This window comes from Passer montanus, unplaced genomic scaffold, assembly GCF_014805655.1.
Source record: "Passer montanus isolate IOZ18808 unplaced genomic scaffold, ASM1480565v1 scaffold14, whole genome shotgun sequence".
NCBI lineage: Eukaryota > Metazoa > Chordata > Aves > Passeriformes > Passeridae > Passer > Passer montanus.
Window position 1 is genome coordinate 12,402,949 of NW_024360941.1, and position 18,007 is coordinate 12,420,955.

An 18,007-nucleotide genomic window follows, 5' to 3' on the forward strand; every position below is an offset into this window, starting at 1 on the left:
TACGGATATTTTCAGGGATGAAGAAGCAGCATGCTGCTAGTTCAAAGCATATCTGCCAGCATCCTATACAACCTCATTCAGACTTTGGTGTGTCCATAGGTGCCAGGAAGCCTAAAGAACACCTGTAGACAGAACTTCCCCTAGTGCAGTGAGACTCTTGGAAGCAAGCACAGTCTGAGCCCCTGAATATTACTTCAAAGCTGCTGCTTCATCCAAGTTCTAAACAATTCAGCATTGAGATGCCAAGATAACAGTTCTATTTCAGAATTTTTTGGAGTTCACACAACAAGTGCAGGAGGTGCTCTTCTTTCTCTCCTTTTCACATATTTAAGGCTGTTCCTTTAAGACACTGTAATAGGAACTAGAACCTTTCTGCAATATTCTGCTACTACTTTAAATATATAAATAATTCCAATTTGTTATATCACATTATTGGATGCTATATCAATGGCCTCAGCAAGCAAAAAGCAAGTCTAGCAGTAAGAGACTACTTACTTCTTTATAGGAGATCCATTCATATGGCTGGTTTGGTTTTCTAAAACCAAGACATGGACCATTATCTACAAAAAAAAAAAAATTTACTCAAAATTCAACCCAAACTCCTCTGTCCTGACATCACTCTTGGTGTTAAGTCCCTAGATTCTCAGCAGACACTTTCAGATGACAAATGGGGGTTTATTTAAGGGTTCGGGAAAGGAAGCTGAGAAAGGACAGAGGCCACAAAGTCGGTTTAGACGAAGGAATACAGCACTGACTATTCACAAAATAGCAGTTTAATTTGTCCTCAAGAAAACTCACATCCAGTAAATTCATCATATTGCTATACAGAGACCCCTATGCCCAGCTGCATTTCAAAAGAGTTCAAATACATAGTCCCTGACATATTTAAAATATTATCTTTAATTTTAGACTTACTTGATACTTGTAAACCCCTTTGGAAAATATCATAAACTGTTCTCACATCATCATAGTAGTATGACAACAGTTCGTCGCTGCTGAGAAGCGAGGACCTTCGAGCATGCTCACCGCCCTAAGAAAAGCAATTTGAAAGGTCAGACACCCTTGTTGGCTTGAAGGAATATTCTTGAGAAAACTTGAGAACTACGCAGGGTTTTCCAGGACATTGTTTCAAGAGTCAAACTGCTCCCTACATTACCAAAAACCTGCCAGGCAAAGTCTTATTCCTCAGCTACCTATGATATCACAGAACAAACGAGAATAGTAAAGTCTAACATGGGGCATTTTGTCAAAAACACTTTCTTAAGAAATATTTTACTCTATTAGTGCAGTATAGACCATAATTAATTTCATCTAGCTTCCTAAATCCAGCCTCAGAGCAGTCTAAACAGAATATTAATGGTGCAATCCCAATATATTTTTCTAATTAAGATGACAGAACATCATCACCCTTCAATGTATCATTTCAAACCCTAAATGATTTTAAGCACGGTCACCAATACCCTGAACAAGTGTTCTCATAAGCAAAATATTCTATTCCAGATAGAGCCCTTTAATCCAGTTAAAAGTTGCATCTTACAAAAAAGGTTTTCCTCCTGATTTATTTAAATGCAGTCAAGACAATATTAACTTGAGAATTGAAATCACCATTTTTTTAGCTGTTGAGCACTTAGAAGTTAAAATTGGAAATGAATACAAGAATCTAATAATTCAGCTATAACACTGCCTTTTTTAGAGTGACTGATTAAATAATCTCATTTTATAGAGAGCAGTCAAGTTTCATAAACTACAATTATGCAATTGCTATTAGGCCACAGTCGTTAATTAGTCCTGTTATGATGACAGACACCTACAAGCAAGTTTTCATCAGGAACAACCCAGCTGGTTAAACAGAGGGTCTTGAGTAAACACTGCATAAGATTCTCTATCAGCATAATCAATTTCTGGCTCTTTCAGAAAGTCAAACCCTAGACAATTCAGGAACATATTTAGTCTATCCTCAACAACTAAAATCTGTTCATATGTAGTCACGGATTCTTCCCCTGTTTTCAAAGCATCCTGGAAGACCAGACATCCCCTGTTCATGTATAAGCTACATAAATACAGGTTTGTGTACAGAAGATGACATATTACCCACGTCTATAGAAATCAGCTAGCACATAAAAGGCACAGAGAGGAAAAAAATATTTTCACACTAAAACAAGCCTAACTTGTTTTAGCAAAACAGTATGAGTAATGCAGTGCTTGCCACTCCTTTGACAGTAAGCAGAAACGTACACTGTGAACATGACCCAGAACAAGTTAATGAGTGGCTTACCTCTAAAAATTCGTAACATTAGAAATTCAAGAGTATACTTGCTCTCAGACCAACATCTACTCTACAGGAAATTAACAGATCACTAGTACATGTCTCTGCCTGGAAAGAAAAGCAAGACCGCTTGCTTTATTTCACTGGGTTCTCAGATCTTGGATAATCAAGGTCATCATATAGCTTTTCCCAGTGTTGCCACTCTGGAGCCAATCTAAGAAAGATCACACAATGCAGTTGGTTACCATGGCCACGGGTAACATCAACAAGTGCAGTGTATCACATGTACCACATCTGACGTGCTATATTTCCTACATCAGGTGAAATACAATAGCTTAAGCCATTCCTCAGCAAGAGTCAAGAAGTATTTGTTTCTCCTCATGTGGGCTACTACTGTTTTGTTTACATGCCCTATTCTACAGCACCACAAAAGCAAATTTTTCAGGGCCTGAGGCACTAACCAAATTTAAAGATAACTTATCAGACAGTACACTGCTTAGATACAAGACTGATGGCACCATCCTCCTGAGAAAAGACAAACTCTAACAGTCTGCTGTTGTAAAGTTCCCATTGGTTCTTATAAGTTTTCGGTAAGGGGAAACAAACAACTTTCAGTTTTGCTTACTTTGTTCTTTTTCCTATAGTAAAGTAGAATTAACTGGATTTTCAACAGTCTTAGAATAAAAGTTTTTCAGAAAAACACCCAGCTCTTTGTGTGATGGCCATAAGGAGTCTAACATTATTGATGCAGTGAAATACTCCTAAATATGCTGAAGGTGCATAACGCAAGGTCTAAACTTACTCATCTACTAAGCAACAGAACTCATCTACATTCTGCTTGAAAGCAGCAAGAACTACTGTTTTAAGACCTAGTCCAAACAGTCCTTTATCCAGAATGTTTGTGCAATATGAGGGAAAAGTTCTGTTTGCAGCAAACTTTTTTAAAAATCACTGGTCATTACCACCAAGTATCTGAATCCCAGGACTGGAATGCTTGGCTGACTTCACACAGGTTAGTTTGAATGGTATCTAATAGATCTGTCCAGTAAAACGATAAGCACTCAAAAGGGTTGTCAGTTTTAATAAGTGTTCTTAAAGTAGCCAGGCAATAAAATCTGACTAATTTGAGAACAGATTCTAGTTGTGTAAAGCAGTCCTTGCAGCAGCTCAGGGACTTGCAGGAAATTAACCTACTCCACATCAAGTGCTAGTCATTAAGTAAAAACTTGGCACTGGCTAAAAATAGCAGCATCTGAAGGAAACAGATTTATTCTACAACAGAGTGTATATTACTCTATCAAGGCCTATTTGGGTCATATAAAGTAACTGCTTTTGTTCAAGCCATGGGTTTGTTTCTTGTTGACACATGCTTCTTAGGATTAGCAGCAATGTCAAAACACACTGTAGACTCCATGTCTCAGAGAGAAATTTCCCTTTATCTGAGAGGGAAAGTGCAAGCAGTGCTTAGGTTACTTATTCTGAGCAGCAAGCAGTATAAACCAGAGTTTTCAAACCAGCCATGTTAATTTTAAGCATGCTACTCCCTAAGAAAGCATACAGCATGTAAAATTGATCATTCATAGGGAGATAAGCACATGTGTAAACAAGTGATTCTTGAAAGACAAGGCATGCTAGAATTCTGGTAATAGATCAGAAGAACATAAGAAGACTTAAAGCGTTCATGAGTTGAACACTTCTCTCTACATTTGAATATCTTTTCTTAAGGGAACAAAAAAGCCAGTCAAATCCAGTCTTACTTCTAGAAAATACTGACATCCTAACATTTATTTCTATCCTATTCTTCTACATAGCATGAGCTGAGACAAACAATTTTTTAAAGCAAGATTTAATATATTTGACAGCCATACACCTGCACAAAATTAACAGCCAAAGTTATTCAGCTGCTAGTCACCAGTGGAAAGAAAGCAATCCACAGGCAGATCCAGATGTGGATGACATCTCTGGAAGTGTTCAAGGCCAGGCTGACAGTGGCTCTGGGCAACCTGGTCCAGTGCAATGTATCCCTGCCACTTCAGTAACTCTTTGCACTCATTTTCAACTACATGTATAACCTTTTTGCTCATCCAGAGATTGTTAAAATGGATCATGGGGTGCTGGCCTACTGAATAAAAACTTTGGAGAGATGGGAAGTGAGCTGAAACAACAATAAATAAACTTCTCCCATATGAAGTTATGAAGATATAATATCAGAACATCTAGAAACCCTACTCCAGTCAATGACCTCTCTTTACTTTGTTAGATGCCAAGGAAATAAGTCACAAGTAAGAATTATGTAAAAGCTTATTTCTAGTTCAAATGTCTTTCTGTAAATGAACAGGTAGACTAAATAGTAAAACAGTAGCAAAGAGGCATTGCCTTCTGACATGCCTTTTTTTGGAGCAACTGCTCAGGACTATTAAAATTGTATTGTTCAGGCAGAAAAAAATACTTAGAGAACTTCAGAGCAGTATTTGATTTTTTTCCCTGTAGAAGTGACCACCCACCTTAATACGTACATAAGAAAATGCAGTATATGAAGTTAAATGTAGTGAGAAGCTGAATCCTGAGCACTGTAATAAAGTCTTGTCACTGTTATAAGAGTAGCAATTCCAACATACACTTGAAACTTGATTCAACGCATACATTCTTATTTGATCACCATTTTAAACATTATTAATAGTTCAGATACAACCCTTAATGAAAACAAAATTGGACAGATTTTACTCATTTTAAGATATTCTCTAAGTTTGAGCTTTTATCACTGCAACATGCTAACACATTCAAGTGTTTTTCATTCAAGTCTTACTAGTATTTAGCCCATTAAAACATTTTCTAATGAAGCAGTGAAAAATAACACTATTACACCTATCTTGCTCTGATCAGAGAGCCAATTAGTGTAATTGGATCAATGATGCATTAAGTAGCTTAGTGAAGTCTCATATCGCCAAACAATGGTTTCAATCTCAGAATCCAACAGTGACAGGTTATTTAACTTGAAGTAAAGGCAGTGAACTGAGACTGCTGTCAAGAGTCTCAAGCAAATAAGCATTTGTCATGGGATTTATGGACAGCTAAAAGCTACTGTCTTACCATCTTAAAATGCAATGCCCCCCCAAAATCTGCTGAAGTCCACACTGCTTAATGAGGCACTCCACAGGTAGAAAACTTGCACTGCTCACTCATTCCAGCAACCAAGATGTGCTGGCTTACAAGACTATTCTACCTGCTGTCTACACATCTGCTGATGGACTTGGAAAAGCTCACCAAGAAATGAAATCTAACTTCTAGATCCTTACTCTACATGTTGCTTGAACATAGGGGGTATTTTTGCAATTATCACATTGCAACTGCATTCTTTTTGTTTCCCTTTTGCGTACTTCTGGTAGCAGAACACTACTTGCTACAGTAACGTGATGTGTCCCTACACTTGCTGTATGCTCCACTGAGAAGATTAGGGAAGTAAACTGTGAATGGAAGGACCAACTAATGTGTCATTCTTCAATCTCAACAGTATAAAACATGGAAAAAAGTGCCCAATTTGAAGTAATGACAGGAGTTTGCTAGAGTTCATGAAGCTGACCTACTGTAAATTTTAAACTCTGCCAGGTTTGTTTACATCAGTTTGTAGTCACATCTGGTCTTAAGCACAAGAGTCATGTTAATTCCTTTGATACAGAACTAGATGCAGTCTACCTATGCAGAAGAATATAGCATAAAGGGAGACTTCAGTTCCAAGTATACATATATATATATATAAACCTACAGTAGTAGTCTCTATCATCAGTAAGGTAAGAAGCTGTCACCTTGTAAATTCTACATTTTCTAATTATCTCCCTTAAAGATCACAACCATCCAAAACTCCCCTTCCTTCAAAAGGAGAAAACACCTTGTCTATCCTGAAGAAAGAGAACACTCTTGAAAGAGTTAGTATTTGACTCTGTAGTGAGCAAGAGAATCAATAAAACAACGCCCAAAAACACCAGCCTTGCAACCTGTTGTCTATATTTGCTCACAAAGCAACAGTTTCTCCCACTCAGACTCTTCTTCTATTTGACTTCACTTTTTAAAAGTCACCACCTAAAAGTAACTCTGCTTCCAAAAAGTATAAGACAAAAGCTAAGCTAACATCCAGCGTTTAGCAGGTGGCCAGTTTAATTTCAACTTACTCTATGGCTGGGATCTCTTAGCAGACTAGTATTTCTTTCCACAGATCAGCTGAGGACAATTAGTGCCCTCCTGATGCTTGTAACACAATATAAAGTCTCATGTGTCAGCTATTATACACTAAAAATAACAGAAGAGTTATTAGCCTAATCAGTATATACCAGTATACATACTCTGACCCCAAGACCTAATTTTATAGGTCAGCATGTGGCCAGGAATTGAAAACTACACTGTGCCAATTCTAATATGAACAAGTTCTGTCACTAGTGAGATCAGAAGCTCAGTTGTCTCAGCAGAGTCTTCTCCTGTGAAAAGTTATTTCGTCAGGCCTCAAGCTGATTTTCAAATTCAGAAAGCCAAAATAATGAGTTCAAGCCACATTTCTGAAATGTGCTTTCCCCACACTACAGGTTTAGAAACACCCTAATGTAAATCAAGTGTTTGGTCTCTCTCAATGCTGCATTTAGGGCTCAAACTTCAGTGAACTACAGCATCCATCAAGTGGCACTTACCTCCACTTCCACAGACTGCATTGCTAGATCACATGGTGGTTTTATTGCTTTTGGTCTTGTTGCATACCAGTAGGTCGTGAGAGCTGCAAAAGCACCGAAGCCCATCAGGGTGTTTGTCGGAAGGGTGCGCACATACTGTCTGACATCCCCAAGCTCTGGCATTCGCAGGTATCTGAACAACTCATGTGCTTGCATTGCAGTTCAGTGCAGTTGTTCCAATGCTGGAATCTGTTGGTATGAAAAAAAAGTTGCACAAAAAAAATCTGAAATCCACTTTTGATTCGCTGTTGCTGTAGGGCAGCAATGTATGCTTTGTCCTACCAGCTTCCCACTGTCAAAATAACTTGATCTGCCACTAGGCAGGCCAAATCTTTAGATACCTGCGCTGCAATAAGTAAGCAAGCAATTATTAGCTCATACTCTAGAAAAACAGGTGGGGCTGAGAAGAGGGAATTTCTTCAGGGTTTTAGTATTGCTTTCAGCAGAGACTGCACTCAAATTTAAAAAAAAAATTAAGACCTTTTGTTAAAGGAAAGAATTTCACAAAAGTAAAATAGTTTTTTGTAGAGTAGATGTACTGTAAGATTGTTTAAACAATTAGTCATCAAGCGGGGAAGTCTGGGCAATGAAGGGCAGGGAGTTATGCTATCTTGCCTGCATGTAACAGAGTATCCCAATCCTATAGGAGTATGATTTTTCCTTTCCTAAGTCCAGTAAAATAAACTCCTTTCTACTCTCCCTTCAGACATGCACAGAAAGGTCAGAACAGCAAGCTGCTTTCAAAGCCAATATCCTCCTATAGCTCCTCTATGGTACTTAGCAAGTTTCCTATTTCTCCCAGCACCATGCCAGCAATTTATCTCTGGTCATGAGGCAGACTACAGCCGTGGCAAATGAGGCCCAGGGCAGCAGCACGCAGCAATATAATCATACACAGGAAGCACATTTGATTTGTCACGTTCGCACAGAAGAAGAGCTGGAAGAGGCTGCTCCCTGCCAGCACTCCCTGACACGGATATTCCACAGCAAGAACCAGCTGCAGAAAAAAAAAAAAAAAAAAAAGGGATTGCAGTCCGCTCAGCCGGTGCTCTCCTCTACAGCCAAGGTCTCCCGGGACGCCTGTCACATGCCGCAGCCCCGGCCGATGCCCACTAGGGGAGAGGTGAGCGGAGCAGCCGGCCCGCGCGGGGCCAATGGCAGCGGGCAGCGCTCACCCCACCGCGCTCAAGGGCACCGCGGGCCCGGGCACCGGCACGGCCCCGACACCCAGCCACGGCCGGCAACGCTGCCCCGCTCGCCGGAGAACAAAGAGAGCTATTCACTTAGGTAATGTAGGTCCCAGCCATTTCCTACGGACAACAGAATTAAACAAAGGTCCTAGAGGATGTCAAAAGAGGTAGCTAACAGCTACAATCATACTGTGTAAGGAGCCACCGCCACAGAATGGTGACATACGAGACTCTGAAACCCAAACGTGCAGAATTACATTTACAAGTTTTGAGATCAACTATCCCCGGTTAACATTTCATATTTCTACAGGAAAATCTCTAGTTTACAGCCTGACCTTGAAATCCTTACTGGTGCAATCAGTTATTCAGCCAGACAACAGAAATGTGGTCTAGTTCACAAAAAGTCTAACCAGTATTTGGACAAGATTTGCTAGAGACAGCAAAATAGTAATACAATTAGCTCAAAGGGCCCATGCTTTCACAATGTTAACAGGACAGGCTGAAGGTCATGGATGGGGGCAGTCAGGATGGAATCAAGTTCCATCTCTGGAACAGTCCTAGACCCACAGAGTAATCCCCAGCCAGCAGGCACTGCTTTCTCCCCCCCAGTTTTCTCTTCTGGCACAGCCTTAGGGCACAGGGCTGCATCACCCTGACAGGCAGTGCAGGGCCACTACAGAAATGTCTTTTTGTTATTTGCACAATGATATACAGCAGACTATAACCAAAATCCACAACACATCGGGATGTGGCAATAGAAGGTAGAGGTGAACTGAATATATAAACAAGCTCTTCATCTTCCTTTTTTAAAAAAGGATCAGTTATTAACTTAACAGTTATGATCACCATGCAGCTGCTTTTTATGCACTTAATTACGTTCATTAGGATTGCAGGTGTGAAAATTACTTCTTAAGTTTTACTACACACAGTTGAACAGTAAGAATAAAAACCCTCACACAGAAACAAGGAAGTCTGGACTTCAAAGTTAATTTCACAGTTATAAACACCACGTTATGAAACTAGACAAGGGGGTCTATGATGTGGGTAATGGCTAAGAGCAAGCTTAACTCTTTCCTCAAGCTCCACAATGAGTACCTTTGACTTTTAAAACTACTTTCCTGTCTGCATTAGTCATGAAGTGTCCTGCACACACACTATGATTCAGGAATGCAATGTAATTACAATTACTCAAAAGGCTGTGATGCCTTTACAGGTAACAAGAACTGAAGTAAACATAATTTAAGTCACACAACAGTCCCATTATAGTCACAGATTGGCTATGATTTCAGCCTGGGTCAAAAGATACACACCTCTACTTTTCATTTCCTTGACCAGTTGTTTCTAGGGAAACCTACAATACAAAACTTTTCTTGAGCAGTTATACCACAAGTTATCAGGTATACAATGATAATATAAACATAAGCAGCAAAATGTGAGATAATATCTTATTATACCTTCTGCCTCATCCACACAAAAGACAAGGTGAGGACACAGTTTTCTGCAAGACTAAGCCATTCCAAACTTTAACACTATCTGTTAAGTCAGATGAGCTTGTCTTCTGCATTTAGGGCAAAGCCAGGTGTAACCAAGACAATAAATTCATATTCTTAATATATGCATCCAAATATACCCCATGAAGAAAAGAAGCTTCAATGCCTTCCAGCCTTCAAGTCATCTCAGCATTTACTTGGTTCATGCTCCAGCATCAGACATCCTGGGTTTTTATCATGACCTAGGAGAATGGTTTAGAGCCTTCACGCTGAGACACAAAGATCTTCACAGTGGAGCTTGCATCTAGCTTTCAATTTTCCTCAAGGAATGTCCCAGCTAAGTTTGCCCACTCAAGACAAGTAAAAAAAGCCATGCTCTCTTCACAAGTTCTAGTCCTGCAATTCCTTCTTACTAAGCAGGATCTGGAGACTCAAACTAAGCCCCAGTGTGAGAGACAGCTGAAGACCAAAAGGAAGGAGATGCCAAAGAAAAGTACCAGTCTGTAATGCTCAGATTGCTACACGTATTGGGGGGAAAGAGCAGAACTGACATTTGAGGTCAAAAGCACTTCTCTCTTAATGCAATCAGTGGACCTTGGTCTTTTTTTTTTTCCCTAAAAGACCAGAAGGAAAGCAGTTTGGGTAACAAGACATCTGTCTTGACCAACACCAGGGAAACAATTCCCCCAGTAGAGCCCAAAAAGGCACCCCTCTGACCTCACCATATCAATCTGGCTAAGGAGTTCTGCAAGTTTCAGACAAAACCAGCTCTCTGCTCACACCCACCCACCCTGCAGCACCCAAGGCTCATTCTTTACAGCACAGCCAGTATCTCAAGGCAACGACCCAAGTTGGCAGGGCTCTGCCGTTCTTTGCTGCTCCTACTCTCGGCGTACAATGGTCTATTTACAGTGGGCAGCAGCCTGCCCATTGTCTATCCATAGCCAGACATCGTTCGAGTGCAACGGAAGAGAACAGGAGACCAGCCATCAGCTTCTGTATTGCAAAGAAAACAACCCCAAGGACCAATGGCCTTTCTTTCTCTCTATTCTAATATTTAGATAAACAACACACTAGCACTGCCATAAAGGCAAGTCCATCACATGTTGTAAAAGAACAGGCTGTGTTATTTCTACAGCCTCTTGCAGGGAGGAGAAATCTACAAGACAAGTCACCTATCTCTTATTATGAGCAATATAGCACTAAGATGTTTTCATTATATGCTGAAACAGGGAACCAGCCACCCACATACCTTTAGTTGTCCTGACAGCTACCTGCCACTTCAGTCTGTTTTTTTGTTTTACTTACTCTTACAGGTTACACTGCACAGCTCCCGTGGATCTCTTTTTCTTAAGCCTTTCTCCACTCAGCCTTTAAAAGAACAAGTCAAAGAATCATGTTCTAGCCCCTTTATTATGTACAAAAAACAGGTAGAACAAATAGCTTTGGCTATTAACCTGAGAAATCCTTTTGTCTGAATAGAATACATAATCCTAATCTCAGAGTGCATTTACAATCACCTTAAACTTGAGTCAGTCCAACTTGTCCTAGGTAACATGCTGCCACAACCCTTTCCACACTAGGCAGGCAGTCACAAGGCAGTGATCTGGCAAACAATCTTTCTGTATTATTTGTGATGCTAGTTCTCAGCTAGATCAACTCTCATTTCAATCACCATATAGCCATTAGCTCCCAGAAGGAAACACAACAGCATAGCTGGGGAAGAGGGTGGACTACTGTAATACGACAAAAACAAAACTGTAAACACTGCTTACAAATCCTCCTAGGATTTTCTGCCTGTCCTGCAGTCAGAGAGGAATCTGACTGAGGTCTTGCAAACACCTGTACCATAGCCAAATTGACCAGCAAGCAAACCACAACCACCTTCAAGATACAGCAGAGGAGCTTTGGTATTTGAGACCTGAAGGAGAAACCCCAGTTTAAGCCCTGCATAACAAACAGGACAACAAGACACCTACTGTGGTGCAGCCTGTCATGTCATATATAAGGAGTCACATAGGACTCCTCAGCCAGAGAAAATTTGTCTGAACAAACCAAATACATTAAACTGTCTAATCCACTACTATGAGCTCCTCCTCCACCACCTCTGCCTCACCCCCATAACCCATCCCCAACTTAAAAAAAAAAAATCTTACCCAGAAATCACCTAGTTCACCCAGCCAAGCATGAGAGCTATAAACCCTTCTTTTAAAGCAGTAACTGACATATCTACCTTCCTGCAAGAGTGAAGAGGAAAGAACTAGAGAACTGTTAACAAGGAACACATCCCAGGCAGGAGGAACCACCATGTCCTTAATACTCACACCTCACATCCAACTCCTCTTCACCTCCCTAAGCCAGGCTTTCAGCAACCATGGGACATCATGCACTGGGGTGTAGGTTGCCTCTACTGGTTCAGATTCTGTTCCTGCATTTGGGACAAGGCAGAACTAGAGGGAAATGACCTACAAACTGGATTCAGACCCATAAGTTAGGATAGACACAGTGACTTACTTCATAAAGTGCAAAGTTAAGGCTTCTGCTGCAACCTTTAAGGAGCACTGAATCTGAAACTGGTGTGTCAAGGTTCTGTTCACAGAACAGACAGGAAAGTCACAGGCCTGTCCTCAGACATTTGGCCTCAGTCCCCTTGCAATCAAGTGGAACTCCACCTGGATTCTTGCCTCTCAGTGATGTCCAGTAAGTAATTTGAGTGCACATTGGTGAGGTCACTGGAGTTTATTTCAGTTCAGGAGTTGAAACACGTGACAAGAATCTGCTCAATGCCTTTTGTGCAATTACAGTCCTCCAACAACATTTGGTATAAAGGAAAACCAACACTTATTACTAAAACCTTTCAGAGAATGATCACTTTAAGTTACCTTTAATCCATGCCTACACATACACAACATGGCACTAAGCAGTCTTACTGGTTTCTCATCACCAAAAACCAGATAAGATGCCTGCAAATATTTATTTTTCAGCCTACACTGCTATTCATTAGAATTGCATCCCTGCAACTCTGATTTGCAAGTACATCATGGCACTACTCTGTCAATCTAGTGTCATTCCAAACACCATTTCGATGAAAACCACCATACAGAACCAAACAGCTTTTTTCTGTTATGATCTACTAAAGCTGAGTAGATCATACCAACTTTATTCATTCTACTCCTCCCAGGAAAAGGCTACTATTCACAAAGCCCAGTATGCAATAACAAGCTAACACATGGCTTAAGTGCTCACTTGAGACTCTGTGAGGAGGAGTGTGTCACTCATACTTCTGATACCTGAACTCTCACCAAAGGCAACCAGGGTGAAGCACACTAAGTCCCACTGCACTGCATTGGATAGGGTTTACATCCAGGTTGTTACAAAAACCATAACCCTTAACACTCTGAGACTGGAAGATCACTAAGTACTTATGAGAAGCAATTGGTTCACTGAGTGACCTCCCATCACCAGCAGCCCAAAAAATAGTAAGACAAACAGAACAATCTTTTGACCTCAGGTATTAAAGTACGCCTGCATCTACACCAAGTCAGCAATAGTAAGCATTTTCTTCTTGCTTTCCTAGGAAACTAATACAATCTTACCAGACTATTCTTGCAGTCTGACTGCAGAAGCCAAATTTCCAAAACACAGCACATGCGGTATCAAACTAAAAAGCTTAAGAGTTCTGGGTTCAAAAACAGTAATTCATAAAAAAAGGGAGAAATTCTCCTCTGGAAATAGGACATCATGCACTTCTGCTATAACACTTAAACAGTTCAACTACAAAACCAAATCCATTTTTCCTCTACATCTCTATAAAACCATGCAAGCTGTTTTCAATCAGTTTTGAGCAAACTACCAGTACTACTAAGATTCAAATACTAACAACAACAACAAAATTACTATCATACAATGGTTTGGTTTGAAAAAGACCTAAAACATAATCTAGCTCCAAACTCCCTGCCAGGGGTAGGGAATCATATTTTACCTATTTTACCGTGTGTAGATGAGTAACTCTCAATATGAAAGGCAGCAAGGCAGCAGAAGCCTTATGCTATCAAGTGTCCTTGTTTCAGGAGTCAGGTGGGATCTGCGGAAACGCAAGCCCCACATCCGCAGACAGGGTTCAGCCTACAGCCTGTAAAGGTCAACGCTGTACAGCAGAGCTTCCCTGAGCCACACAGCATTGTCAACTCCCCCACAAACAACCATTCACCAAGGAATAAACCACCATCCCTCTTACTAGTGAGGATTGCTAGGGAGTTACCACTGGTTATATTTACCATAGTGAAATATTTAACATATCTGAACTTTTAATTCAGCATAGCAGAGAACCAGGATATGGCAGGCAATCTGTTCATAAGACCACCAGAAGCCCAATTTATCAAGCAATGTATCCCTTGGGCCACAACATCTCTCTTGTCTCCGCTGCACATTCAAAAAATATCACACCATTAGTTTTCTGCAGTTTACCCAATTCCATCAACCATATTATCAAGAAAAACAAACCACAAAATTCTATTATTACCTTCTGTTGTTCACTTTAGTAAAAGTGTTGTTTTCTTGGAAGGATGAGAAAGAGAAAAGAAACCTATTCTGCTCCACTGGAGAGCAACACACACAAAACAGCGAAGGTACAACCCACCTTTGCCTCCTCCCAAAAATCCCACAAAGTATTCCTTTCTAGTGAAGCAAGGAGATAGGAGAGCCAGCTACACAGACTTGCTCAAAAAAGAGGCAAGTCACTTACCCACAAAAATATGTCAAAGCTGTCTTACCATCCACTACAAATTGCTGGGTTTGTTTTTTCTACCAATATCAACCTTGTAGTTGTCCTTGAAGCAGAAGGCTATTTGGGGGTTTCCTTCTCAAAAACTGAAGACTTACTTCCAACCTCATGTTGCCCAAGTTGTAGTTGTAAAACACCACCTACCAAATTTAGAAGCTACCTTTGTAAATTCATCATAATCATGCAGTCCACAGACTAGGCAAAGGCTGTTTCTTAAGACCTTGAATTGATAACATTACACACAACAGCTATTTGTAATGACAAGCTTTAGATTTTTCCCCATCAGCCATCTTTCAAACATTTCCCCATCCCAATACACATCCTTAAGCTTTAAAAAGGCAGTAAGCAAGCTACACATCCTTAAGCTTTAAACAGGCAGTAACAGCAAGAGTCCATGAGGAACTCCATGTATCAGTTTTTGCATTATTAATACTGCTATTGCTGCAAGAGGAAGAGACAGGTATTTTTCAGTAAACTCAATACCCTCTTATATTCAATTTCTTGATCCAAGAAACCGGATCCAAATGCTGGGGCTGAGAAACCTCAGCTTGTGAGTTTGAAAGCACGTTCCAAAGCAACAAGGCAATAATAAACTTTCCTGACCAGGCTCAGGAGAGTGCAGGATTCCCTGTAAAGCAATGCAGATGAAAAAGGAAATCTATTAACACCACATGGATGAGGTCTGTTCTTTCCTATCACAGAACCTGACCATCATATCTCAGAGGCTAGCCCAAGTCAGGCATGTTTAGATTACACAGTCCAAGAGGGTGTCCGTAATACTCCAGACAACTCACAGACATGCCGTTTAGAAATTTAGAAGGCTTCAAGTGTTGTAATTCCTGTTCAACAGGAACAAGAAATATATGCATCCTAGAACAAAAGCGTCGGGTAACCAGGCTAAATCTCTGTGCTGTAGCACTGCAAGTCCTACCTAGCAGCAGAGGAGGCCTGCAAAGTCAAAGCCACTCAACCTTCCATTTTAGGCCAGTTTAGTTCACGCTGCATTTCCATACGCACTCTAAACTGCTTTAAAGAAAGAAGGAAAAAAAAGCTGTATCAATACATGCTGCCTTCATGCCCGAAAGAACGACCTACTTGAAGGCAAAGTCCGGCGGCTAAACGAACGCGACGCCCCGGGGTCGGCAGGCAGCACGGCGCTGCCCAGCCCGCTACCTGCTGCTCGGCCCGGCCGAGCCGCTCACCCCGCGCCAGGCCGAGCCGAGCCGGGCTGGAGGGCAGCGCCGGCCCCGAACAATGCCCGGCCAGCCCGAGCTGCCGCAGCGCCGGGGAGAGGCCGGAGGCAGGCAGCTACTCTTTCCTGAAGGCTTTTGTGCGAGGGGAAGCCAAGCCGGCTCCGGGGACGCTGGTCCCACTGCGGGCCGGGAAGGAAAGCCCCTCGGCCCCGCACAGCCAGCCCACAGGGACCGGCGGGGGGACAGGACGGGACCGCGCGGCCCCGCGGTGACAGCGGCCGCGCACACCGCCCCAGCCCGCGGCGGCCGCTCCGGCAGGCCCAGCGCCTCCTCGGCGGCGCGTCCCTGACGGCCCCCGGCCCCGACGGCGGCAGAGCCCCCGAGCCCCGCTCACCTCCCGGCAGCAGCAGCGACCACGGCTGTGCGCGCCTCCTCGGCGCCGCCCTATTTAAGGCGAGCACGGCGGGAGCGGCGTGTGCGTGTGCCGAGCCCGCCTCCGCCTCCTCCTCCTCCGCCTCCTCCGCCTCCTCCGCCCGTCCGCGCCCCCGGCGGGCGCTGCGACTCGGCCTTCTCCGTGGCTGGGGCTCGTCCCTCCCCCTCCCTCGCCCCTGCCCACAGTAACTCACACAAACCCGCGGGGAGGAAACGTTGTACCGGGCGGGCACAAGTGACAGAGATGCACAGGGAGCTGAGCGGAGCACTGGCACTACTGCCGCTTAACACCTTACAGGTCTGAAGTGACAGCTTGCAAAGCAAGGGCTTTCTTACGGCTTCCGAAAGGACATTGCATCCGGTATAAATATGCTAAAAGGACATATGTTCAAGTATGAAGGTGTTGTAAGAGGACAACGACCTTGTTGCAATTTGTTGCTTGCCTCTGCCAAACTTTTTTTCTGTGAGGTGCTGTGAATTTGAGGGGCATATTGAGGCGGCTGGGGCTTCATCAGGACCCTGAGAGTTATCACAGAATCATAGAATGGTTTGGGTTGGAAGGAACCTTAGCAATGATCTAGTTCCAATGCTTCTGCCATGGGCAGGAACACCTTTCACTACACCAGGCTGATCAAAGCCTCATCCAACCTGGCCTTGAACATTTCCGGGGACATGGAATCCACAGCTTCGCCAGGCAACCTGTTCTGGTGTCATAGCAAAGAACTTCTTGTTCAGATCTAATCTAAACCCACTCTCCTTCGTTTTAAAAGCCATAATCTCTTTTCCTATCACTAAATGTCCATGTAAAAAGTCCCTCTCCAGCTGTCCTGCAGACTCCACACCCTCCCTTCAGATACTGGAAGGCTGCTGTATTTTTTCTCCAGAGCCTTCTCTAGGCTAAATAACCCCAGCTCCTTCAGCCTGTCTTCACAGGAGAAGTGCTCCTGATCATCTTCATGGCCCTCCTCTGGACCTGCTTGAGGATGTCCATGTCCATCGTGTGCTTGGGACCCAAAGCTGGATGTAGTATTCTGATGGTGTCTCATGAGAGCAGTGCAGGAGCAGAATCCTGTCCCATGCCCTGCTGGCCACTCTCCTTTTGATGCAGCCCAGGACACACTTGGCTTTCTAGGCTGCAAGTGCACATTTGCTGGCTCACATCCAGCCTCTCATCCACCAACACCCCCATGTCCTTCTCCCCAGTGCTACATCTCAATCTGTTCTTTGCCCAGCCTGTATTAATGCTTGGGATCGCTCCAACCCAGATGTAGGACCTTGCACTTCGCCTTGTTGAGCTCTATGAGGTTCATGGCTCCACCTCCCAAGTATGTCCAGGCTCCTCTGGATGGCAGTTAAGTTGCCTCAACTGGTTTTGGTTTGGCTATGTGCTGCATTAGTCCATTGGACGTGTAAATCATCAACTCACATGTCAAAGTCCCACTATGTTGCACGTTCTGCATTGCCACAATTTCCCTATGTTTCCTAGGTATTTTTTATTTTAAGTATGTGTAGGGGTGTTAAGACTGTACACTTTCATATACGCACACACACACACATATATATAGTATTCTATGAATTACTGGGGGTACTTTTATTTTACATAAAGGCAACTACTGTGTCCTAATGCTTCAGTTTATATTTCAGTATAAACCAGACAAAGGACTTCCCACAGGACAGTGTTTTAAGAAAGGAAGGAGCCTATATTCATTTTTAGCACAAAGGAGGAGGGCAGTTGTGAAGCTGCTGATAGTCCCCACGTAACTGCACTTGGTTCACACTATGGAGTGACTCAGAAATTCAAAATAAATTCCTTTCTCAGGAAAGGAAGTGAAAGCATTTAATCCAGGAGTGAATCTCACTGACTGCTGCTGCTAATGGGCGCGGAGTCTCTAGCACCACACTAAAGCTGCCTGAGTAAAGCCCCAGAGCACAAGCAGC

At 42.6% G+C, this 18,007-nt stretch overlaps 1 protein-coding gene across 3 annotated transcripts in view; it reads right to left on the minus strand.

Moving 5' to 3' along the window:
* Positions 1 to 16,154, minus strand: part of ACSL1 (acyl-CoA synthetase long chain family member 1) — a 38,219-nt gene extending 22,065 nt beyond the window's left edge. The window contains exons 1-4 of one of the 3 annotated variants that reach the window (XM_039700190.1): positions 16,032 to 16,154; positions 6,943 to 7,170; positions 916 to 1,030; positions 496 to 560 (exon numbers count right to left, since the gene is read on the minus strand). In XM_039700190.1, coding sequence (XP_039556124.1) covers positions 496 to 560; positions 916 to 1,030; positions 6,943 to 7,137 — 375 coding nt within the window. In that variant the 5' untranslated portion in view covers positions 7,138 to 7,170; positions 16,032 to 16,154. Of the gene's footprint in view, positions 1 to 495; positions 561 to 915; positions 1,031 to 6,942; positions 7,171 to 10,969; positions 10,993 to 15,375; positions 15,471 to 16,031 lie in introns of those variants that run through there. The other 2 variants (XM_039700191.1, XM_039700192.1) reach the window with 2 other exon arrangements.
* Between the last annotated feature and the right edge of the window lie 1,853 nt (positions 16,155 to 18,007).